The following is a 25,900-nucleotide window of genomic DNA, read 5'->3' as shown; positions in this document are numbered from 1 at the left end:
AATTCGAAAAGGTGGAGGCATGATCATTGTATCAAAGAAATACCTCCATGTATAAATGCACACAAGTATTACAGAAATTATTGAAGGCTTCTCAGCCTCCATCTGAGTCCCTGCAATGGAGAGTGTCAAGCTCAATTAAGCCTGCTCCCTGTAGCTTACAAGGGCATGTGAGTAGAGGATAAAAGGAAAGTAACAGTGGCTCTGGATTCTTTCTAAAATGTTACTTCTTGAGCTGAGATTTAATATTGAACCACTAGCTTAAAGTTCCTATAGTAAGTTTTTCTAACTCAGTTTACAGTATTAGTAGACTATCTGGTCTTCAATACTAATGAGGTTGGACCTACTGGCTTCCAAGTATTCAGAGAGGTGGACTGGGGTGGCCCTTCAGTTTATTTTTAAAGGAACTGTTCTTCATCAAGAGAAATTCTCAAGATATTGCTTCTCTCTCAAAAAAAAAATCTAGGAAAAGATCCAGTCGTAATTATCATGTTCTGCTTTAACTTGGCATAAAATTACAAAATGGAAAAATTAACAGATCTCCCAAAAGGATGAAGCATAGACTACTTCATACCGTAAGACCTCAAGAACACAATGTTGGGGGAACATAAGCATTCTACCATAGCATCAGTAAATAGTATGACAACACCGACTTAAAAAAAATGAGAAAAACAGGCATACCTACATGTGAAGAGGGATCATTAAAATTTTAATAGTATATAGGTCTAGAGTGTGAGATTTCTAGGGACTTTTATCTTTTTAGATATTCTTTGCATTGCTAGCGTTTTCCATATAAGAATGCACTATATTTATAATCATAAAAATAATGAAGCTGTGTTTTGAAAAAAAGCATGTATGTACTTAACACAAAAAAGGAAGCAATCTCAAGGCAGGTCGAGCCCATTGATCTGAAACTTGGATAAAAAGAGCAATCTGCTCAGGGGCCAGGCGTCCTGCCCAGTCTTTTGTCTGTCTCTTTGACGTCGCTCCTCCTGTTCTTTTGATTTTCTGAGATGAGTGTAAGAGCAGTCTTTTGTGTACTAACCAGGCAATCGCCAGGCTGTGGTGTGAGCTGGCCCCAGCCAAGCCAAACCTACCTGACGACAGCCGCCCCCCCATCCTGCCTGCACGGTGTGTGTTTCTCCATCGGGTTACACGACAAAGAGTTTAGTGCGAATATCACCTGGGCAGAACATCACAGGGGCACTTCTCTGCCACTTGAAACCCTACACCCACTTAGCTAACCAGACAGGTAACAGACACAGCTTAACTCGTCCGACAGCCTACGGGAGGAAGCCAGGCGGCAGGGGACCTCGGGCGGAGAGCGGGGAGCTGGTGGGCTGCAGGGGCCGTGGAGAATCACACAGTGAGGCTGGCTCAGAACTGGGTCCGAAGGAAAAGCGGTCCACGTGGGAGAAGGAGTTATTTTATGGTGTTCACTGCAGTTTGAGGAAACCCCAGGGTGAGCACTGCACTTCAGCAGTTGCTCGTCCCTTAAAGAAGTCTCATGGGGCTCAAGTCCTCTAAGGAATATGTCTGTGCTCCCTGGCTACATTCATCTGCCCCAAACTAAGGTGATTCAGTGCCTTAGCTTAATGAAACCCTCCTCTCTATATTAAAATTCTCCTCTGCAACCCTCTACAGTTGAATGGTTTGTCCTTCCTTAGCGTTTACCCAGGGCGCTTTCGCCGAGCTCCTCAGGCTCGTCTGTGGCACGGATGCTCCTCCGCGGGAACCGTCTGCCCGCCCTGCCCTTCTCCGGGGCTGCAGTCCGTCCCTCCTCCTTTGCTCCAGCTTTCAGCCCTTCCCTCGCTGCTCTCTGTAAATGAACAACTCCGGGGCAGCCCGATCTCAGGGCTCCTGAGCAGTTTCTCCTGATGCCTGACCTCTACCTGTTGGCGGTTTTCCGGTCAAGGTCGGCACGTAGGTCACGCTATCAGTTTCTGGCCTCACCGCCCTCTCCTTAAGACATTAACACGCTTTAAATCCACATTGCCATGCCTTTTCCTGCAGGGAAACCAACCACACTTCAAGTCACGACGCCATGGGGACCGCTCTAAGGCAAAGATGTTATACAAACCATACGGAAAAAAACCCCACATTGTTACTTTGTTGCCACACTTCATCCCGTTGGATCCAGTGGGGTGTTCTGTCACCACATGAGAACAACTCATCTCCTGGAACAACACTGGGCTGGGTGTCAAAAGAGCTGAATTTGGATTTGGGCTCAGCTCCTGGTCTAAGGGCGTAGAGCTTACTTTTGGTTTCAGTTTCCGAATCGATGATTGTAATTCCCACCCTAACTTCAGGGGTTAACTTTCAGGGAAAAATATAAGAAAATAAGTAGGAAGAAACCTTTAAAAATAAAAAAGCCATTATACATGCACTGGATTTAAGACTGTAACCCTCTCCAACTCCAGGCTCTCCTCACTGTGACGGCTCGTCACCTGGGCACCCACACACAGGGCCAGGTAAACCAGAGATTTGAAGCTACCCTGGATAAAGTCGCTAAAGGAGAAATTCCAAAGGGGCTCTGGGGAGCAGGCCCATGTCTTTTACCCCTCTCCTAGGGCTTTGAACCTCACCTCCCCGCAACTTGGCTGCTGGCATTGGGGGGGGAGGGAGGTGGGGACAACCCTAACGTCCCAAGGCCAGCACATTCAGAGGGTTATAAAGTCCCATAGGCAAGCACACACCCTTCCCTTTGTGCTTATACATTTAAACTACAGTTTCTCTAAATGAAGCACTTTATTTTTTCCTCCTTTTTCCAAAGCCCCAGGCACTTCCATCAGCAGAGAAAGGATGCCTTTGCTGTGGGCACAAGTGAAGGCGATGGGGCCGGTGATCGTGCCCAGTGGGAGGATGTTTGCACTCGCTCATCAAGTTACCTTGGAGTCGGTCTTTCTCAGAGATGCTCCCGCGTCCACCAGAAGCTGGCACACAGCCCGGTTCCGTTGGCAGGCAGCCTTGTGCAGTGCCGTCTCACCCCTAAATCAAAGATGAAATGGGAAACCACCCATAAAGGGGGTGGGGGTGGGAGTGGGGGTGGGGGTGGAGGCGGCAGGGAAGGGGTGAGGGTAGCTTCCTATCCCTGCTGCTGAGGTTCTGTGCTCCACCTCCTCCTTCCCAATCTGCAGCTGAGACCACGGCTGGGCACATGCTGGGGAGCTGGATGAGGGGGTGTCTAAAAATGCCTTCAGTTAGTCATCAACGAACCATAATATCTGACTCCAATCGCTTGTCTCTCAAGTGTTAACTAGGCTGAGCGATTTTGTTTTCAACCACTCACGCTTGATTTAGGTAACACTCAATGGCACTGTGAAACAGACTGGTGTGTAGAGATGGGTCTGAGCACGGAGGAACAATTTTCTCTGTGGATACATTTGGGCAGAACATAGGGGCACCAGATGAAGCAGACACGGGGTACGGCTGGAAAAGCACAAGCCCTTCAGGCACCGCCCACAAGTGCTTGGCCGACCACCATCTGGCCCTCGGTGGAGTACCCTGGGGGACTCAGCGTAGAAGGACCAGGTCAACACAAGCCCCCATACCTACTGACTGCATGTGAATGGCTGGTGGGAGGGGGTGGGCAGCCCAGAGGACATCTGGGAGAGCTGCGAACACGAGCTCTCCCCTGTTGGCCAGAGGCCACCCAGTAGAGGAAGAGGGCAAAGCAAAGCAGTTATTTCCACCCCTTCTAACTGGCAGTCTAGGGAGGAGATTTCCACTCTGAGTCCAAAATTAAAAAGATGCTTAATGCCAAAGCATATGGAAAATCAAGTGCAGTCCTTAGAACAAACGGGTAAGTGACAACCTTGCCAATAGGATGTGGTATGTGGACAAACTCTATGTCACAACGGACAGTGTCTTACCTGTCTAGTAAGTCATAACTATAGACCTTTACCCTTCCCACTCAGCTTCTATTCTATTCATCTCAACTTTTCCTCCTCCAGACCAGCTTAGCTACTCCCCATCCATCTTTATCTCTTTTCAAATGTCTTTGAAGTTTTATAGTGCTTATATGGCTGTCAGGGTGAGACGGGTTGCCTCTCTTTGTTCCTACAAAAGGAACAAAGGGAGTGGGAGCTATTTTATTGCCCTAGGAATAAAAAAGTTGAAAACAAATATTATCATTTTGGGGGCCACCCTAGAGAGGATGACTTTCTCAACCGGAGTTTCTCATCTGAATCACAGAACATAAAAAAAGATTGGAATTACTATATTCTTAATTCTCCCATGGTCGTATATACCCTGCTCCATTCCAGACCCGGGATAGAGGTTTCATTACAAACAAAGGACGCCGTAGGGTATTAGGACTTCATTTTCTTACAAACCCCAGTTGAGAAAGAGTAAATAAAAAAGGTAAATGTATTTATTTAGACTTCTCAGTGGTCCAACATGCACCAGTGCAAAACTACCTTGCCTGTCGGAAGCCCTAAGGGATGCATAGCAATGACCGCGCATGCAATCATTATGCTTCTTGCCGTCAATTTTTATTGTGTAACTTCTGATTTAGAAGATTAGCCCTGCATAGTTATAAATACAATCGAAAGTGAACTTCTTATCACCGACATTTAAATTATCTGTTGTACGCTCTATAGACTATATTCTTCTCCTAGCTACTTTCTAAAGAAAATGATCTAGACTAAATAATGAAAGGCAACACTCACGTTTCACTGTCTGCCATATCCAGTAACTCGGAAGGTCCTGAATAAGAGGAAAGCAAGATGCCCGTCAAAAGTAAGGTCAAAAGCTAACCATTAACAAAAAATTTATAGTCACAGAAGTAAAACGCCTTGGAAAGTTGAATAGAGTAGAGTTATTTGGTGAAAGGGTTATTAAGACCACCTCCCATCCCCCCCCCCAAAGAAAGGATTTCTCTATTCCCACTCACCAACCTCTCAACCGCCACCGACCAACCAATATGTGTGGAATGAGATAGCCTCTGCCTTTAAAGCAGCTTTCAATCAAGTTGAGGAAATAAATTAATTGGAATGGAAGAAGTGAGAAATAACTAAGTGGTTACCTTGGGGGAATGAGGACACTTCAGTGGACTTTAAGGATTGTTTATCACTGTGCAGGGCAGGTTGTTTGAGATGGGGTTTTATACAGTACCATTTTAAAGCTACAGGATAACCATAGATATCATCCAGTCCAATATCTATATTTTAGAAACAGTAAAATTATATTTTTCATAGAATTTCTCTTCCAAGACCTGGAAGAAATGTTATGCATAAACACCAAATGATAATAGATGCTTCCTTAGGAACTGAGATGTTTGGTGAGTTTGTGCACTGATGATGTTGTATTTGTTCACCAACTAAGTCATTCAATCTGCAAACAATGCTTGGAATGACCACCTTTCCACCTTCTGCACCACTGCTTCCCTCCCCGACCCTCCTGTACTCTAATCAGTCTGCAGGTATCAGCTAAGACGCATTTTCCATAAAGCCCTCTACAACCCCCACTTTGAAATACTGCATTAAATGTCCTGCCCCCTCACTTTGTACACTAACCCTATGTCCTATAATTGGGAGGGTAATATAATTTATCATCCAAATCGAGACTGTCCCAGACAGGTGGGGATATGTAATTACTTCAATGATCATGACATTTAAACCATAATAAAACCACCTGCTGATTTGTCTCTCTCCACAACTAGACTCTGGTAAACCCCTTGAGCTGTGGTCTATGCCTTGCTCACCACTACATCCTTCCTTGGTGCCTGGCATAGAGCCTGGTACCAAGCAGATGCTTACATGGTTGGTTGAATTAATGAATAAATGTGCTTGGACGCGCCAAACGCACTTCTAGGTACTGAGCATTTTAGTCTTTAGAAATATGATCCTGTTGCTCTGCTCTCTGTCTTGCTGGATATCAGTATCATTGAAAATTTGTTTATGTGATTACTTATTATATAAAAAAAAGAAAAGGAAGAGGTTAGGACTTGCCAACCATGAAAGTCACTGGCCAAGAAGACGACTGAGATGTCATGGGACATTCACAATCCTCCTGGTCATCCAAGAGCGGCCCCCTCTTTCACCTCTACTGGCCATCTAGGCCAGGTCAACCTTCCCTTGCACCCTCTGCCCTATTCGTCTCTCCTCTTCGTCCGATTTGACAAATAGGCTTCCTAACTGGCCTCCGCCTAGAGCACAATTAGCATACAGAAACAGTTACTAAGAAAAATGAAAAGGTCTCTTATCATTCAGATTTCCAGGTTTCCACTTCAGCATATTGACTGCTTACTCCCAAGTGTGCAACATGGAAGTTCACAGTCTTTCACCTGGAACTGCCCTTCCTCTATTTGCTCCACGTTCCATTTTTTTTCATCTCAGCTCAACTGGTGCCATCACCTGCCTATCTCTCGGGCCCTCCCAGCTCACAGAGCTTGTTCCCTCCAATCTCCCGATCCAGAACAGCCTTCCGTTTCCAGCCACATGCCTAAATCTTACCCATTCTATAAAGCCCAGTCTGTGACAAGGTCTTCTGAAAAGACCAGCTTTGACTGAAAGAATCTATCCCTTCTCTGAACTCCCGGAACACTTACTTCTTTCCACCCTTGTATTATGCATTTGCTTTTCAATCGTATGCCTTGTCTCCCTAAATGAGTTATACTAAATCCCTACTGTGTAAAAATATTATTTTTCATTTATTATTTTTCTAGCACCTGTCCTACATTAAAGGTTCAATGAAGACTTAACTCACTTATTTTTGTTCCTCAGTCTTGTGGTTCTAAGGAAACATGAATGATAATGCCCCCAACAGACACCCAAAGAAGTGCAAGACAGTCTGGTGCAGTGATGGGCTCTCGAGCTGAACCTCGTTGCTTCAAAATTCTGTCTCTACCTGCCACTTACTGGGTCTCGGGCAAGGTCATTTAATCTCTCAGTCTCTCAATTGCCATGTACATTAAAGAGGGATTAATAATATTTATCTCACAGGACTGTTGTAAGGTTTCATACGTTGATATAAGTTATGTGCTTAAAGTGGGAACTGGCTCGCTATATGCGAAGCCTGAAGTTTAGATCTGAAGTGTCCTATTCTCTGGCTTCAGCAGGTTCCACTAAGTCGAGATGCGGAACATCCATGGAGGGAGGAAATGTGCTGGACTCTGCGTGTACCTCCATTTACTTTAGAAGCCACTTGTTGACTCAAATTCGATGTCCTCAGAACCAGTACTCCAGACCCCCTCCACTGCTGGCAGGGCATTCTCCACAAGGTCAGAACAAGAAGGCTTAGAGCGTCCAGTAGTCCTCAAGGAGCGTGCCTGCCACCCTCAGCGAACCTTTGGAGCCATTCATTTGGAAAGGAATTCCATGAATAGGAGCAACCCAGCCCCACGGCTCTAGCAGCAGTTCTGTTCCCACCAGTCACTGCTAAGTGCGTGCCTATTCAGGCACCAGAGGCCTCACCCCCTTCGCCCTTCATTCGGCACCCAGAGCTGCCCCCACAGTGGGTCCGCGGACTCCAGGGTCCACGCCAGCACGTAAGTGACAGGCTGTGGGCCAGCTAAGTCTGCGCTAAAATGCAATTGCTTGACATTCTGAGAGTGGAGACAAGGAAGAGAAGGGACCTTGCTCCTCAAGTTTCTTACAAGAATCACCATAAACGCAGCCAAGCCAGAACAACTCCAGAGCCGATTATCCGGTTGATGAGTCAGGCGAGCCTGTGGCTGCTTATCACTTCCCCCTTCTCTCCTTTGAATCCTCGGCGCTGGCAGAGGTGAGGGGGACAGGTGCTGCTCCTACATTGAGATACGCTTGCTCTTAATTAAAATCTGACAAAACCCCAATTACAGGTTTTGGGAATGGAATGGGCTCTGGAATGATGGGCTTCATCAACCCAAGCTTTCCTCCTCTTCCCATCAATACGCAGAAACACACAAAAGCAGAACGCTCTGAACGCTGTCAGGGAAATCGCCAACGAAGAGGCAAGGGTGGCAGCGAACTGATGACGGGCGGGAATACGGAGCTATTTTTAGCAGTACAGGTACATTTTCTAATAATGTTTTAACCTGCTTTAAAATGACTGTGTTTGCATAATGCTGGCGGGAGGGGGTTGCGGAGGAGGAAATAAGAAGAGGCCTGCGTGCCAGCTGCACCCCAAGAACAGGCTGGAGTTTCCCTCCCTATGTGTGCTGCCAGTGACCTGCTGGGAGCTCCTTCAACGGTATGTTGTGCTGTTTCGTAGTGTCCTGTGTGGGTTAGTAGCAGTGGTTCTCCAATCTTATGATTTGGAGAAAGGGGGCATGGCCAGAGAGACAAAAAATAATCCACAGAGACCTCAAAAATACTCTTTAAAGGAAAAAGTATTTTTAAAAAAATAGCATCTGTGATTTTTGGAAAGTTAATTTGAGTCTCACTAATAAGGGAGAGCCCAAGAGAAAGAGAAGATGATGGAATTCTTCCAATTTATATCCATGGTGAAACTTTGGGGGTCTAGGACTTATTGTATATTTTAGGTATGCGTATGGTCTGATCGTGGATATCACGCCATCTCCCTAAGGGAATTGGAAGGAATACCATGATATTGTGAGCAGTGAACTCACAATTATTCCCTGAATATAAAAGGACGTCTTGGTTCTCTGTCCCTCCTAAGGTTTGCTACAATGTCCACACGCAGTCCTACAGTTGACCTATACCAGATGTTAAATCCCAATGGAAGGGGCACGTGTGGAAATTTCTCCATGAAACCTTCACAGGCAGATGGTGATCACTGCCCCTTCACAGCTCTGCACCAGCTGTCACTGGGACGCTGCATATAATACTTACATGGATCTACCCTGCATTGTGGTTGTTTATCGTGTTTCACTGCCCTCTCCGGGTTTAGGACTACAGAGGGCATGACCATATACTACACAGGGGTCTTGGCAAGTAACCTAACATCACTACGCTTCAGCTGTCAGCTGCAGATAAGAGAGCTCACTATGTAGGATTGTTTTAAGAATTAAATATGTTCATACATACAAAGCAATTAGAACCATAAAAGTTAGCAGTGACTATCACTCTAATATTTTTTCTCAAAAGTTCATGGGGGTAGAATTCATTTTTTTAATGAATGCAAATCAATGCGGATCCCAGCCAGCATCCTATTTTTTCTCACTGAAGGATCCATAAATGTAACATGGATTCGAAAGACTGTGCTACAAAGGAAATGGTCTGAAAAATAAGGGGGAAAATGTATTAAGAGGATATACACATCAGTATTCGGGTGAAAGCCAGGGAGTGCGAAAGGAAGCCAAAGTTCACAAATCTCCCAACGCGAGGAAGTGAACAGCGTGGCTAGGCAGTCAACCTTCCGAACTGCAAGTCTGCTGCCCGGGGCTCATTCCACTGGCTCTCCCACTGGACAGTCCAGCTCTTGCTGGTGCAACCCTGTCATCAGTACTGTCCTTGCATTCTATATGACGTGTCTTTTGTCACATGCAGCCTTTAGCTTGCTTCCCACACCAAGTCATCCAAATCCCCTTTGCTATTCCTTCCACCTCTCCATGGCCTCTCTCTCCCCGGACCTCATTTCCCATTAGTCTCCCTGACGCTGCCAGCAGACCATTCCAAATCTTCCTCTGCCCCAGGACAAAAGCCGCACAGATGTGGGGAGAGCTGGCACTGGGAACTCTAACAGCACCGTCATCCTGTCCCAGCGGGATGGTGGTCGTTTCTCTTGGGGACCAGAGGCCGAAAAAGGGAGGTGAAAAAAAAAAGAAAAGAAAGACTAGAGACAGAAAAAGAGGGAAGACAAAATAAGCCATTGAAATAAAAAAGGAAATGCATGAGTGAGATTTCTATCAGGACACACGGTAGGGGGGCAAAGGGGTGGGAGCGGGGAGAATAAAAACAAAGGAGCGAAATGTGCGGGGTGGTAAAAGCCTAAAACAACACAAAAGTCTCTTGGAGGGGTACAAGGAGGGAGGAGGCGGTGGGTAGAAAATATGGTTGAAAGGAGCTGAAAAGCAGGAACCACTGGGGGACCCGGCTGGAACCCCTCAGCGTCCTTCCCTCTCCACCCTGTCCCCGTGGAATTTTAGCTCTCTTCCTCCTCCATTCTCTCTGCAACCCTCCCAATGCCCAAATTCCAGTTTTTCATAAAGGAAAACAGCAGGCTGTGCATTTCAGGGAAAGTCCCAAAGAAGATGCAGGACAGGGAAAAATTCAAGCCACCTGTGGCTTTTTAGCGTCTCCCATACACTCCTGCCCCTCGCCCCACAGCCTGGTTTTAAAAGAGTGCTTAGATGAGAAATACATTGCTTAGTGTGCTGGCTGGGAAGACAACTAATCTCTCAGGACTCCTGTGGGGGGGGGGGCGCCCTCCTGATTGCGGACCCCACTGCTCACCATAAATAACCAGCGAAGAGGGGGGCAAATCAGAGGGAGAGGGGCTCCGGTCCCGAGCAAGGATGCAGGGCACAGACAAGCCCCTACGCTCTCAGGCACCTTGAAAAGGGCCCACGGATTTCTCAGAACCCTTGTCAGGAAGGTATTTTACAGTCAGGTCTTTGAACATATTTTACAATTTATATCATATGAAGCCACAGGAAAGACTTAAACCGAATTAAAGGAAAAAAAAGAAACTAAAACTTCAAAAGATTTGCAGCATTCGAGATTGGGAGGAATGCCCCTCTCCGTCTTTGGCACAGTGTAAAATTGTACTCTTTTCCTACTTGCATGAATTCAAATTGATCAGACTTGTCTACCACAAATCTGATGCTGGTTTATAAAGACATTGCCACAGTCTGGTATACATCCTGAATCCCAGCCTCATGGAGGCCTCCTGGAAAAGACTATTTTCCTTGTCTGATCCCCTTGACCAAGGGGATTCTAGAGCTGCCATGACATAAAATTAGCAGAGATTATTTCACTGACCAGGGGTCACATTAAGAGGATCGTTACAGAGCAGAGAGAGGGTCGCGTTTCCCATGAGCTTGTCCCTGCATTCGAGAATATTATAATTTACAGGGTTTCTATCATTTAAAGGAGACAAATTTTTCTGCAAAAAATCATCTACAGTCTCAGCATGCACAGGCTAATATAAATTGGTATCAGCGACTAAAGATGCTAAAACAAAGAGCAACAGTAAAAAAGGGGAGCAGAAGCGCTTAGCTCTTGGGGAACCTGGTGACTTAGGAGGGCTACGTCAAAAGATTTGCATGCATATTCCTGAATAAGCAGAAATGAGATCAACGTTAAGGCTGAAATTGACAGTGCCTCTCAGGTGGATAAATGCTGGTTTCAATAAAAAATCAACGGTGAGCTGGTCCCCAGTATTTGACATAGTACCAAAAGGCTACAACGGTCATCCCTCAAACCTGCAGTGATTCTCGGACTGGAGAGCATAGTAAGATTTTATTTTCACACAGAAAGACAGAGTGCTTCCTATCTCTAGTCTCTCTCTCATGTATGTACTGGCCAATGAGAGATCCTGGCGAGGCAGGGAGGAAATCAGATGCCTCCGGTGACCTTGACTGTGACCATGACCATGGGAACTGCTTGCCTGGGAGGGAAGTAGAGGTGAGTGCCGGAATCTCCAGTTGTTTTTCTCATTATCACAAATACTAAACCAACTAATTTATAAAATCTAACCGCCCCAAAAAAGCTGGAAAAATAAACTCCCTCTTCCCCCCAAATTAACAGATTGCTTCCTGTCCTTCAGTTTTGACAGAGAGAGTTGTACTGTGTGATTCACCCTTTGCAAGAGATGCTGGGGATGGAAGAGAGGTGGCTTTAGTACCGGCATGTCAGGCTTTGGTTACAGCACTAAGAGACTAACGTACCAGCTTGATTTCACTCCAGGCAAAGTATGCGTGCACCAATCCACAGGTGGGGTTAGAAACTGCAACCTTTTAGAGGCTCTATTATTTAAGGCAGTGGAAAAAGTAGTGGGGGAAGTGAACATCTATGGTTTTAGACTAATACCATCTCATGCCTCATCACTCACGCCCCTGGGGACATGCAACTGAAGAGAGGGATTTGGTTTTGTTTTTAGCATAAGTATGTCCCAAATATTGCACAGATCATACTTATGCTTAAAAGAGGTGGGGGGGGGGAACTGCTGTTGTTGAAGAACTTGCAAATTTAAAGAATTATTGTTGCTAATCAACCTTAGGACCCAGGACCAGAGGAAAATATAAAAGCGAAGGTGCAGGGGATTCCAGGTAAGACGATAGTTGAGGATAATGAGAAGGTAAGCTCATCATTTTCAACTGAAGAAGACAGAGGGTAAGTGAGGGAGGATGGTAGGTTAAATCTGGCCACAGATTATTTGCAGCTCCTTTCATGACGCGGTGGGGGCCATTTTGCCCTCCCTTGAGTCAGGGCCAGCTCTGTGACCTATTTTGGTTAACAGAATGCTGCAGAGATAATGCAGAACTTTCCAGCCTGGCCTCAGGACATCTGGAAGCTTCTATTCTCACCCACCTGGAACCCTAGAACTATTATACTATGAAGAAGCCTGGGATAAAAGAACAGGTAAAAGGGAGGCTCAGGGGTCCTGGCCATTTCAGCCACCTCAGCTGAGGGCCCCAAACATGTGGGGGAGTCCATCGTCAATAAAGATTCAATCACAATTGCAGCTCCCTGCAGCCTCATCAGTGAGACCAAGTAAGACACCAACAGATAACTAATACAGGGAGGTTTCCAGAACTCTGTGGGGGGGGGGGCACTAGCTCTTTAGGAGAGGTAGAGAGAGAGAGAGAGAGAGGGAGGGAGGGAGGGAGGGAGGGAGACAGAGATGGTTCCTAAATAGTGTTAGCACTCAAATAGATGGCCAATATCTCACCTAGCTCGGGAGAGGGTCTGTAGCTATTGAACAGGTTAAGGTGTGCAAGCAAGAATTCAATCTCATTGGGTAAAGGACAAACTCGGAAGAAAGGATTGAGTATGATCACGAAGACAGCAACCAGGAGTACTTTAAAGTGAGCTAAAGACAAGTAAACGGACAGTACGTTTATCTAAAGCTCATCTGCATTTTGTGTGGTAGAAATCCTGAGATCTTTGTGATTAAGAGAAAGATAATCACAGAAGCTCTGTGACTTTATGTGCTCTCTATGGGGGTGGTTCTAACATTTGGTTTTGCCTCTCACCAGCTTTTGGAGAAGTCACTATGGGAAAGAAAAACCATCTATGATTTTTTTTCATGAAGAAGGCAAGCAGAACTTACGCCACCATTGCTTTGTAAGTCTTGCCCTCCCCCCCAACCTCAAATGCTTTCATTGCAGTGGGTCGAACAGACAGGGGAATAGGAGATGAAAAGATGCATATCCCAGACACAGCACCAAGAATACAGCTTACCCCCTAGACTTTCCAGCGTAGACTGGCTTGGGACTGTCCAGCCCAGCCTACAAGGGGGAAAGAGATGGTCTAATGATCTCCATCCTGCTTTAACATGCTTTCCTTGTCCTAAACTGTTCTCTCCCCCATCACTCAGGCCAAGGTTCAAGCAAACTCATCTTGGTGAGAAGGAACTGAAGACAAAGCAAGGTGAGTCAAATGTACCTGACAGTCTAATATCTACCTTGCAAGGTCTTTGTAAAGATTAAATGATAGGATGTTTAGTATCAGCACCTGAAATAAAAGTGTGTGACACATGGTAGCTAGGATATCTACCTGTGGCTTTGCAATGGACTGAAAACATCTATATAGAATTGTTTTCAATTTAATTCTACATAAGATTATACATTCTTTAGCCTCGATTGCCTGAAAATAGTGTCTGTAGTGTGTGTGTGTGTGTGTGTGTGTGTACATACAACGGTCTATAACAGCTAGCTCCTGTGAAGCCCTCCACAAATATTTGTTGAATAACTGAAAGACATGTTTGTTGAACTGAATAAAAAGGGGAGTGGGGCACGGGGGTGACCCAGTCGGTTAATCTGGGTCTGACTTGATTTCAGCTCAGGTCACTATCTCAGGGTCGTGAGACTGAGCTCCACGTTGGACTCTGTGCTGAGCATAGAGCCTGCTTAAGCGTCTCTCCCTTTCTCCCTTCCTCCTTCGTTCATAAACACATGCTCTCTCTCTCTCTCTTCCTCGCTTTCCCTCAAAATAAGGAAAAAATAAAAAGAGGAGCGAAAAGAAATATGCATGTCTACTAATACGCTCACCATTTCCAGGCTGAAACTGGATGGATGTCACAGCCTCGCTGCTAGGGCTCACAGAAAATCTTCCAGGATCTCTGTGTACCTACATCTCACAGAACTGGAGGCGGCTCCCATCCTCCCCCCTTCAAAACTAGCCAAGCCAGGCAGATTTTTCCATTTACTCCTGTTCTTAATTCCTAGAAATACTAATAAACATGGGAAGCTGAAAGTAATGGTCAAGATTTGGAATCTATCCCTGTGTTTACGCCTCTAAAGGGCCACAAGAGGAAGATGGTAGGATACACGCTACTTCTAGCAACTACCTAACCACAGAAGACATGAGAGCCCCGGATGTTTTCAGAGAATGAAGTGTGGCTTCAGTTGAAAAGATGAATGAGATTCAAGCAGAAGAAAAAAAAAAAAGAGAGAGAGAGAAAAGCCTAAAAGCTGGAAAAAAATGTGCTCGTGTTATCCTCAGAATGATCAGCTATGAACATGGATTTGGTGCCTGGTCCGAACCAGGCGACTTAAAGCTCTTCCCAAAACAATCCAGCATATTATGTCAGGACGCATGTGTTTTTGTCTTTTATTTTTTAATCAATCAGCTCACCGATACCCAGCAAAGACCTTGATATGAGAATTATTTCTAGGAGTTGTTCGGTCACGGTGACCCACATGGGTCAGCGGTCTGTGGTCCCGTCTGCCTCACATCACAGGGGGTGTCGGCTAGAAGGTGGGGAGCCTTTCTATTGCTCTGAAGATAGCCGGGGAGGGAGCCCACTTAGTTTAGTTACTTCACGGATAGGTGACCCTAGGTTCGCTGCGCCTACTTACCGTGGTCCAGAATATACTTGACGATCTCCCCGTGGCCGGTTTTGGCTGCGTGGTGAAGGAGGGAGCAGTGGTCCGGCCCCTGAATTAGCAGACTGCCTCCATTTTTATAGCTTTCCATTAGCTGAGAAAGAGACAGAGGAAAAGAAGCTCAGGCAGAGTCCGGAACAAGGGAAAGTACAGCTAACCGGTGATAAAATAAGAGAAATGGAGCAAACCACAAATGTTTCTAGCCTCAGAGGACACAGAGAAGGGATGAAGCAACGTTCCTGGACTGTGTTAGTGCTCGAATAGCTGGCCAGTGTCTCCCCTCGCTCCGGACAGGGTCTGTGGGCACTGAGCAGCCCGAGGAAACTGAGACGTGCTGAATGTTATTTCTTTTCTGTTTGATGTCTTTTTCTTTTCTGGGCACTGGTTGCTGTCCCAAGAGAGTGAAGGGCAGCAAAGAGAAGAAACGCTTTCCTATGTTGGCTCGGCTTCCTCTTGAGTGAAAGAGTAATTAAGGCCGGAGACAGGAATAGCTTGGTGTCTGGTAGCTAAGCTCCTTTCCTACCTATGGTTTCTCTCCAACCTCTAATGAACCTAGCTACCAAATACAGAAGCTGCTTCCCCTTTTTCCCGTGGGAGATGGTGGCACACGTGTGTACGGCCTCCTTCTTCTTCCAGATCTCCAGCCCAGCCGGCACGCCTTCTGTTAATCATCCCACCCATGCCCAGTAAGGCTAGAGATGATCCACAGGATGAGAACCCAAAGGATTTAGAAAATGTGGCAGGAGAAACCTAAAATACCTATATTATGCGAACAGACTGGAAAACCACCAACAGATTTTGCAGCCTGAGACTCATGTGGCGAAATGAGGATGTGGTCTGATTTCATGAAATGCTGCACGTTACAGAAAGTGTAAATGGGTCCATGTTCTCCAAACTGCAGTCTATCAGAACAAAAAGGGTCTTGCTGGAACTTCTAAAAGGTAGTTTTACGACAAAGAAGAACACAATAACCCGGCAGGTACCAAGCAAAAGGAATGGATCTATCACCAAGAAGTTAGATGGTATGTTATAAAAAAAAAAAAAAAATTAAGCATCTCATAAGGTCAAAGAAAGTAACTCATAGTTCATGATTTCACTCAAATCCAACCATGGAACCGCCATGTGCCAGATGCCAGGGAAACAAAGATGAATAGGACTTGGTCACTGGCCTCAAGACCTCGTCATCCATGGGGAAGACAGATGTCAAAGACACATACAGGAATGGAGAAGAACATAAGGAGGTTATCATGGGGTGAACAAAGAGTCAGGAAACGCTCTCTAGAAAATAGATCAAAAAGGAATAGCTGAATGGAAGTAAAGAACATAGGGCGGCTTTAATCCCTAAACTACTGGGTTATAGGATAGCAAGAGGTAGCTAATTATTTTCCACAAAGAATCTAAGCATATCCAGTACTGTTCAACAACCATCTTACAATGACACTCCCTTTCTTTGTAGGCAGATCCATAAAGGATTTAGGCTCAACGGAGTAGCACAGACCCAATCCATCAGCTGTCTGGATGCTGCCTTTCTGTGGGATTTTTGGACACTGTGGACGTGAAGTTAGTCTGTGAGTGTGTTAGACAGCTCCGTTGCACAGTAGCCACTCCCCACAGCCTTCACACTTAATGGTTCCTGGGGTCTTCGCTTCTCTACTGTCTGCTGTGTACTCTCGCTCTTACAGACACATACACAGTTTAATATCTAATTTTTTTTTTTGTGCTTTCAGCATGGAACAGAGAAAAAGAAGAAGGTGGAAGAGAAGAAAGAAAAGGGGAAGAAAAACTTGGGAAAGAAAGAGAGAAAGAGAAACTAAGTCACTGTATTTCATCTCTCAATAAACAAGGTTAAGTAATTTCTTAGGCACTTAGGAAATGATTGTAACAGAGAACGTAATAAGACAACCAATGCAATATGGCAATTTCCCATATTTCAAATAATTCTCTATTAAGTACAAAAAAAGTGGAGTTGTATACCCAGGGACCTGGAAAATATGCTGTCTAGACAAAAAAAGCATATGCAAAAGGAAATAAAAAGATTTCAAATGTATAGTAGTTTGCACACGTTTTGGCTTAGAAGCTCTGCAAGGGCAGGAATCACGTCTTACTGCTCAAAGCACCTAATATAAGGCCTTGCAGGGAGCACAGGATAATATTGGTTCAATCCACTGCTGGGCAACAGCACCAAACTCCCAGCTACACCGCTTGGTGAGTACTTTTTGTTTGTGGGTGACAATTCCTAGATGTAGACAATGCCACGGGCACCATTTCCAGGACTGTGTCTAAAGATGGCCGTTTATCAAGGTGCTTGCAACCTTCTCGCCACGTCTTTCCTGTTAGTAACCTGTTAACATTGTAGCACAACGGTTTCTCAGTTGATTGAACAGATGTGCTTCAAAAGAAGTTGCATGCAAGGTCAGTGCTTCCCAGCTCTCTTTTAAGGCTTTTGGTTTCTCAGTTGCCATGGTACCATACTCCACAGGCTCATAAGTAAGGCAGAACCTCTGTCCCTACACAGGTGTCGATATTATACAGCAGATCAATGCCAATGTGGGTTATACAGGGATATACAGGCAGTCATGAGTCCCAATGCCTGAAAATGACATGAGACCGAATATAGCTTTTAGAATACTTATGGGCTATACTATATTTTATGCTATACTTTATAACAAATATTTGCTTCTCCACTATGTCCATTAAAAAAAAAAAACAGACTAACACGACTAGCTAGCATTTTAGCATCCTTTCTATGTAAGAAAAACAGTCTTAAGAGCTTTTCATGTATTGTTATGGTTGATCTTCACAACAAAGGAGAGAGGCAACATTATTCAATTTTACAGATGAAGAAACGGAGGCACGGGGAGAAAAATTCTACAGAGTCACACATACAGTGAATGGCAGAGCCAAGATCTGAACCCAGGCAGTCTGACTCCAGAATGTGCATTCCCTCTCGAGGCAGCAGCGACCACTTCCTTCCCTCTGAACTAAGAAAACATAAGCATGAATTAAACTGTTCGAGGGAGATCAGACGGAACATGTTCTTTCGGTTAACTGTGATCCCCAAAGTATAGAACTGTAATAATACTGGAAGCTGTAGGCTCTGGCCTGGAAAATCTATTTCTGGGTGTTGTCCAGATAATTCTTACAGATGCACTCATTTCAAGACCTGTCTAAAAAGAAACCTTAAAATTGCAAATATCAGCTTCTAGAGAGCAGGAATTCTGGACAAGGTGAGCACTGCATGGAGACAACCAGCATGGTACCCCTGCACACATTCTCCGCTGTTAGGAAATGTGGAGATGCTGTGAAGGCTCCTCTGGCCCTCTCTGTCCAGTTCTCACAAGAGCATCCTTCCCCTTCCAAGTCAGCTAGCCCAGGCAGGGGAGTGTTGCATAACATACGAGAGATCATGAAAATTTGGTGAGCGATGATGTTAAAGTTCTTAAAGAATCACCAAAAGTTTGGGTAGGAAGATATCTTACCTTCATAAGATCACCAGCTATTACTGCCTGCAAAATTGCTGTGGAAGACAAAAGAGAGATGTCCCATTAGTAGAAGACCCTCTCATTAAAATATCCCAAAGGGCTGGATCCATATTTTGCAGAAATAGTCTACATTTGGGGCAGGAATCAGGGAAGAAGCATGCCAAAGGTTGAACCTTGCAACAGGCTAAAGCCTTCTCTTCATCCCTTCGCTACTTGGGCACCCATTCTATCCATCAGTCTACAGTCTACCTGGACACCCCCTCGTGAAGCTTGGAGCCTCAGAGATTAGGTTCAAATCTTAGCTCTGACACAAGCTGTGGGTGAATCATGGAAGCCCTCTGAGCCCGGTTTCCACATCTGTCAACCAGCAAGTCTAAATCTTACAGAATGACTGAAATGACCGAGGAAATCATATGGATGTTCTCAGTCATCTATGAGGTGAGCTGGGTGCCTAACCATGATTGCTTCTGCTCCCTTCTTTCCAGTTCCTTCTCTTTTGTCCTCTTGGGGTTCCAAAACTCACTAATAGTTTTGCTCTGTAATGAGAGGCAAACACCTACCATTACGGAAATGAAGAGGACTGGAGGTAGTGGGGAAGGATCATGTATGCTTTTTTATGTTCTGAAGAAAATAGCCATGCGGTCAGCATCTAATCCACTGGCAACTCTTGTAGAAAGAATTCAAAGTCTTAGGAAACCTAAACTAATTGTAAAAATATGTTGCTCCAGGGGCAAAAATCGAAGCACACACTTGGGAGGCAGAAGAGGAGGGAGAGGAGGGGACCGGTGAGAGAGGGCAGGATGTGTGAGCATCTAATGACTGTGTTGGCTCCTGAAGGGAACATGTGCATTAGGTTGGAAATGATCCCTTCAGAAAAACAATTACTTAGATTCTAGAACTACTGAAAAAACAGATTATTTGAAGGCTTGAACAGCACAAAATTTTAGAAGTAACTTAAATTTTATTTCTTAAGGTGTCATTTTATTTTTTAAGATTTGTTTATTTTAGAGAAAGAGAGAGCATGAGCGGGGGTGGGGGCAGAATAGGGGTAGGGAGAGAGAGAATCTCAAGCAGATTCCCCACTGAGCTCAGAGCCTACCGTGGGGCTGATCTCACTACACTGAGATCGTGACCTGAGCCAAAATCAAGAGTTGGATGCTTAATCGATGGAGCCACCCAGGCGCCCCAATGTAGTGCCTTTCCACAACACTATAAACTTGATAACCTATAAAAGACTATTTCCCTCCCTTTTCTCCAGGCCTCACAGAGCTAGTGGAGCTCTACTGGACAGAGGCGTCGACTGGACACAGCGACGCGCATTATAGTGACAAATGGGCCGTTCATTTGCACGCACATGCGCACTCTCTCTCTAAAAATAAATAAACAAAATGCTTTTTTTGAAAAAAGGCGCTGGACTAGAGTCTAATTCTAATCTCTAACTTAGCAGCCATGTAAGCTTAACAAGTCAATGTTTCTGAAACAATTTTCTTACTTGTAAGATAAAATTAATAGCTGTCCTGCTCATCTCTCTATCATAAGAATAAAACCAACAAACAGAAGCTTTATAAGTTCAAAACAGTGGAGTGCTTAGTTTTTCAAGATTATATTGAAAGTTTTCCTAGAAATCAAAAGAGAAAGAAAAGGAAACAGAAAAGAGAGAGAAAAGAAGAAAAGTGAGTTCATTCATTTAAAGCACTTCTGTAATGAAATTTGGTGCGCGTAAGCAACAAATCAGACAACAAAGGAATTCCCCAGGACAAAGTCTATTGGAGGAACACCAGAAAGGGAAGAGAGAAAAGAAAAGAAAGAGAAGGAAAAGAAGGGAGTAAGAATGAAAAGAAAGAAAAATATCAGAAGCTGAGGGGGGAAACTTATTGGCTAGCTGTGGAGTTCAAAGAGTGCTTGGAGGAGGCGAAGTTTAAGCCAACTCCTCCATGGTAAGTGGAATTAATTAGCAAAGAATACTAGGAAAATCCTTGCAAGACGAAGGTAGGATCTGAACAAAGACATGGAAGTGAAGTTGTGAGGTCTAAGGGAAACGGAAGAACTGTGTATCATCCTTCCTGAGGTGGGGCGTGGTTGCAGATAAGTGTGGGAGGAACCCCCCTGGTGAGCACCACTTCTGTCAAGATAAGGCGTTTGGAGTTTATCCTGCAGGTGGTGAGAAACCATTGCAGAGGTAAAAGTAAACCAGAGAAGCATATAAATGTCAACCATGCCAGTTTGATCCCACCCTTCCCTCCTGGAAAGAGAATTATGACCTGCTATCTGCTCATTTTCTCCTGATTGCCCATATTATAGCCTCTTTAAACGTCCCCAGACTCACTCACAAGCATTGCTGTGTTTGTTGGTTCCCAGCTGCCTCCCGATTTAAAGTCCCCATGAACAGGTAAAGGATCACATAACAGAATCATAACCACAAATAATTTCCGATTGTACTGGAGATGGAAAGCGGGAATATTTATTTTTAAGTCAAGCAATACACCCAAGGGTAGCTATTATGCAAACATTATTAGGCTCGAGGCTCACTTCTCTTTCCTGATTAATGTCCTTCCCCATGAACACTGCTGTTTAAGATTTCCTCTGCATAAAGAAAGCTTGAATCTATTAGTATCCAACTCCAGATAATAACCTTCCGAAAGATCAAGCTTCAAAAACAAATAATGAGTTGTTATGATTACAGTATTATTCTTTATTAATTTCTTGAGCTCCAAGCTTGTCTTCCTGCCTTTTCCAAAACTCTTTCCAACTGGGGAAATCAGGATCCCAAATGCAAAGAAGGGAAGTCAAATTGCTCATGGGATATAAAGGCAATTGAGTAGATGGATAGTAAGTTTCCTAGACAATTAAGTCACAGAAACTTATGTAGTTAGGCTGGAGGGTAAGGGAGTAGAGAACTGAGAAGTTTGTCATTTTTAGAGCTTAGAAGCAGAATCATTAATTCATATGAAATAGTTGATTTTTTCCTTCAGTGCTATGCTTTCCAATAAACTGCTATCCAGTAAACATCCTGGAAGTGAGAGGTCAGGACTGCCAGGAAGGAATCACCATCTTCCTTCTTAGTCTCTCCCTTTTGGGCCTCGATTCCCAACAGTCTGGATACCCTCAGGCATCATGCAGGAAGAAACAATGGCTACCCACTGGAATCAGGATAGGGACAAAACAATCCATGGGGTCACTGGCTGGCCACCTGCTCTGGCCGTGCCAGGCCCTGTTTGAGGTTCTGGGGGTACCTCTGTATGAAGCAAACATCCTCTCAGGGGACTGGCATTTTGGCAAGAAGTTCAAATTAGGAAGGAATACATCACAACTGAGTCAAGAATCAGACTGCCTGTGAGCCTCTGTGAACACCATGAACTGGCTGCAACCTTGGGCAAGTTATAGTTTACCAACCTTCAGTTCTCTCATTAGAAAAATGGAGATAACATCAATTCTTTTGGGACTCTGCCTTTCAAATCAGTTCAAGGAACAGAGGACTGACCATTACGGTCTCCTGTATAGGACACCATGGAATCCTGATGTTTTTGACCTCATGACACAGAAAAAGAACCATGTCTCACCTATGAAATGAGAAGGTTACATTAAGGCCAATTACAGCTGTAGAGTTTGGCATATGACTACTTCCAAGGGGTAGTTTAAAGTTGCAGTTTTTGCTATGCCAACGAAAATATTTAATAAGTATACAGGACTTGGCAAAGCCACATATATGAGTTCTCAATAAATCAACTGAAATAACTACATCGTAGTCTCAACTCTGAACACTTAGGTCTATTTAAAATGTTGAAACTTTCATGTTATTTCTCAGTTCTTAAATTAATATTCTATTTCCAAACTGTCACCCCCACTCATGATAGCAGTCACTGAAATCTTTTTCAAAGAATTATGGAAGAAAAAAATTAAAAGTACAAACAACCACTATTGAACAAAGAATAGCTTGTAGAGCCTTGGGTTAGGGGAAAAATCAGTTGCTGCATTGAGAAGCATAAATATTTATCTGGCTTTGCCAAGTTCTGTGTACTTTTTACACCTAAATATTTCACCCGCAAAGCAAGAAGCATGTCCCCGAACTGTCCCTTCAGGAGCGGTCAAATTCTACATTCCAGAGCTATTTTGGGCCCCAGCCTAAACCTCTCATCTCATAGATAAGAAAACAGGCTTGAGAAGTAAGTGGACTTTTCCAAGGTCACACAGATAGTTAGCAATCCAGCTGACAGAGAGACTCTTATTTTTTCTCTTTGTTTCTTTTACATTTTCTTTAGTGTTATTGCATCTGACCCCTACGTTAGAATTCCTTCCACCGTGCTCTTTCTCCTTGAACCTGGAGCAAGGTGGGCAAAAACTAAAACAAATAACCCCAAATAAAAGTTTCATGAATGCATCACATACAAAATGAAGTCAATTTAGGGCTTGAAGGTCCAGCTCTTTTGATGCCGAAGGAGACGCTGAGTAGTGAGTGCACCCGGGGCAGATGTTGCGTTCACAGTTCCGTTAATATGATCACGATGGGTATCTTCCTACTTCTCCTTTATTCACAGCTACTTATTGCCTAGTCACCAGATGGCTTGCATTGTCAGCTGCCCAAGAGCCTACTTTTAGATACCTACTTCTGTGGAGCCTTTCCTGCATTTTCCTTATCAGAAGCATTCTGTCCAATTTTTCTACTTTGTAAGCAGTCAGTCATGGGACATGAGCAACAAACTGTGAAGGCTTAGCTCCCCAGAACGGAATTTAGTATAATCATCAGATACAGCAAAGGTAACTAACACTCATTTAATGGTATGGATAACTACTGCGAATTATGCTAATGAGGCATAAATGAGAAGCAGCTCATGACAATGACTGTAATTAGTATTACTTTACATAGTCCTACTCAACAACATGAGGTGAGAGAAAGGAGGAATTAGATATTTCGAAAGACCTCTGCATTTTAATGTAAGCCTAGAGGAGGTTTTGACAACTGATAATAAGCTATGTGCCAAATTATTTGTTAATAGCTAAAATGCTGAGGGATTTTAATATATTGGGACAAATTCAAGATTATTCTTATAATGATGCACCAATCAGTATCAGCTCTCTGTGACTGGAGAGCCGTTAGGCAGTCTCAGAGAGCTGCAATCATCCCAAAACATAGTGGCTTCGAACAAGACAATTATTTGCTTTGCTCAAAAATCTGCAATTTGGGCCAGGTTTGGCCAAAAGCTTGTCTCCCCTCCACCTGGCATCAGGTGGGGCAGCTCCACTGAGAGCTCAAAGATCCACTTTCAAGATGATTATACACGACAGGAGACTGGGTCCTGGCTTCAGCTGGGAACTTTCATTCCTCACGCATGACATTCCAAGGCTGCTTGGGCTTCCTCCTGACATGGTGACTGGCTTTCAAAAGCAACCATCCCAAGAAAGCCTCGTGGAAGTCACCTTGCCTTGGAAATCATGTCGGGTCACTTCGGCTGCTACAGTCTTAAGTCTGCCCATATTCAAGAAGACACAGACCCTACATCTCAATGAAAAGAACGTCAAAGTCATATTGCAAGCAGGATGTGTGGGATGGGAGATCATGCTGCGACTGCTTTTGGAAAATCCAGGCTGTCACATCACGCACTTGCATTGTGATATGCTTTGAGTAAGAGGGTTGACACTGACTTTTGGTCAACATTGAGAAATGGCCATGAACAATAGCCCTTGTGACCTATGTCCTCTATGGATGTGTGTTTTGCATGCAATGACATCTGTTTTATGTCATGAGTATCTCAGCAGAAAAATACAAAAGGCTGACAACTGCTTATCTGAAGGATCAGCTTTTTGGAGCAGGAGGAAGGCAAGTAGAAGATCATGCAGACAAGTGTTTGTTGAGTTGAACTAAGAATTCTGTCTAAGGTAAGCTTTACCCTGAATCTCTCTTTAATAATCAGATGTAAGAAAAAAAAAAAAAACACTGTCTCTCCTCTTTTTCCTCCTCCAGTCAAGCATGCACTCACTGACTAAATTCTAGTCCCATATCCCTCCCACCTGATCTACCAGCTTCTCCTCCTTCGCCAAAATACAGAGTGGGGGGCTCAGAGCACACATTTCCAGGATCTCCTCCTCATTGGGATTAATCCGTCAGCAGCATCGGAAGGCCATGAAATGCTACAATGGTCTAATATTCAACCACCGCATGTGCCAATGGCGCTCAGAGTGTGTAACCATAGATGGGAGACTTAAATAGGTTTTGTTTCTCTCTAATGACAGGGTTAATCCTCAAATTGAATTAGACCCTGCTAATTGAATGCATGAATGCATATGGGTTCTTTCCATCTGCTGCAGCAATCCTTTTGAAGCTACTATTGGCATGGAAGGAGTTTCCTGTTTGGAGAAAAAACAAACAGTCCCCTATCCAGTGTTCCCTCCTGGCAGAAAACTTCCACCTTGCTGCCAGAGGACCGGGACGTGCTCCCTTCAGAAGCGGTTGGTTCCATTTCTCTTATTTCCCCCCTGGAATTAGCTATAAAGAGCACGGGGCCAGATGTCTCTCCCCAACACCCCATTTGTTTACCTGCGGTTGTGAAATTGTTCTCTGGTTGTTTCACATGTGGAAACCCCATCTCTGCACGTAAGCCACAAGCACAGGGACTGTGTTTTCACTTTTTTTCTCTTTATTTTATCTATATCCCATCTTTCAATAAAAACTCTAGTACAAGAAATATATGAAGTGCTTAATAAATACTTGGTTGATACTTGTGGTCTGGTGATTCAGTGAGCTATCATTCAATCTTCTTCCAACCCTGGATCAAGGAGGACATGTTAAGGAATGGAAGAAAGCCCACTTTACTGGCCCCTGCTATACCTGGCAGTCAATTTTGAAGTTGAGAATATTTTCTCATCTTTTCAGGTATCTAATAGTGTTTATCAGATGCAGCGAAACAAGTATCTCAATAAACCAGAAATATTTATATTATGAGTCAAATCAGAGCTCTATACTAAGCAACAGTTATTTCCTAGAACATCAGCTGTTAGCCTTAGATCAGTTTTAAGAGAAATTTCATGGGTTAATTTGCTTTGAGCACTGGGCTAGAGAAGCCAAGTTCACAGGTCTTCCTCAGTCTTCCCCAGTCACAGTAGGTTACTTTCAGCCAGCTGTGTAAAATATATGCCAATAGTCACAGGAGGGATGAAAGAAGTTCTTGAAAATATCCTCCTGAGAATCTAGGCAACTCAAAATTAATATGTTCTCTAGTAATGATATATTAATATTATCATCTTTGGATGTAGTAGCCAACACTTCAAAAAATATATATTCTCACCTTCTAAAGTAGAATCCAACTATTCCCTTAAAACCAGAAAATTCCTTTTAGTGTCAATATTACAGAATCCCATCAACTATTTTTGTTCAATAACTATTAAGCATCCCCCATTTGGAACGATTTTTCATATACGTAAAGGGTTTTAATGTGGTTACACCTTACTAAATTCATATTCATGAACCCCAAATAATCATAGCACACGATAA

The 25,900-nt window shown here is 44.1% G+C and overlaps 1 protein-coding gene across 1 annotated transcript in view; it reads right to left on the bottom strand.

Moving 5' to 3' along the window:
• DGKI (diacylglycerol kinase iota) overlaps positions 1 to 25,900 on the bottom strand; it is a 414,447-nt gene that overhangs the window by 3,707 nt on the left and 384,840 nt on the right. The window contains 4 exon segments of the mRNA XM_040643960.1: positions 2,886 to 2,985; positions 4,668 to 4,704; positions 14,906 to 15,026; positions 18,412 to 18,449. Coding sequence (XP_040499894.1) covers positions 2,886 to 2,985; positions 4,668 to 4,704; positions 14,906 to 15,026; positions 18,412 to 18,449 — 296 coding nt within the window.

The sequence above is a fragment of the Ursus maritimus genome, unplaced genomic scaffold, assembly GCF_017311325.1.
Source record: "Ursus maritimus isolate PB19 unplaced genomic scaffold, ASM1731132v1 scaffold_3, whole genome shotgun sequence".
Classification (NCBI taxonomy): Eukaryota; Metazoa; Chordata; class Mammalia; order Carnivora; family Ursidae; genus Ursus; species Ursus maritimus.
This window is presented reverse-complemented; position numbering and strand designations above follow the sequence as displayed.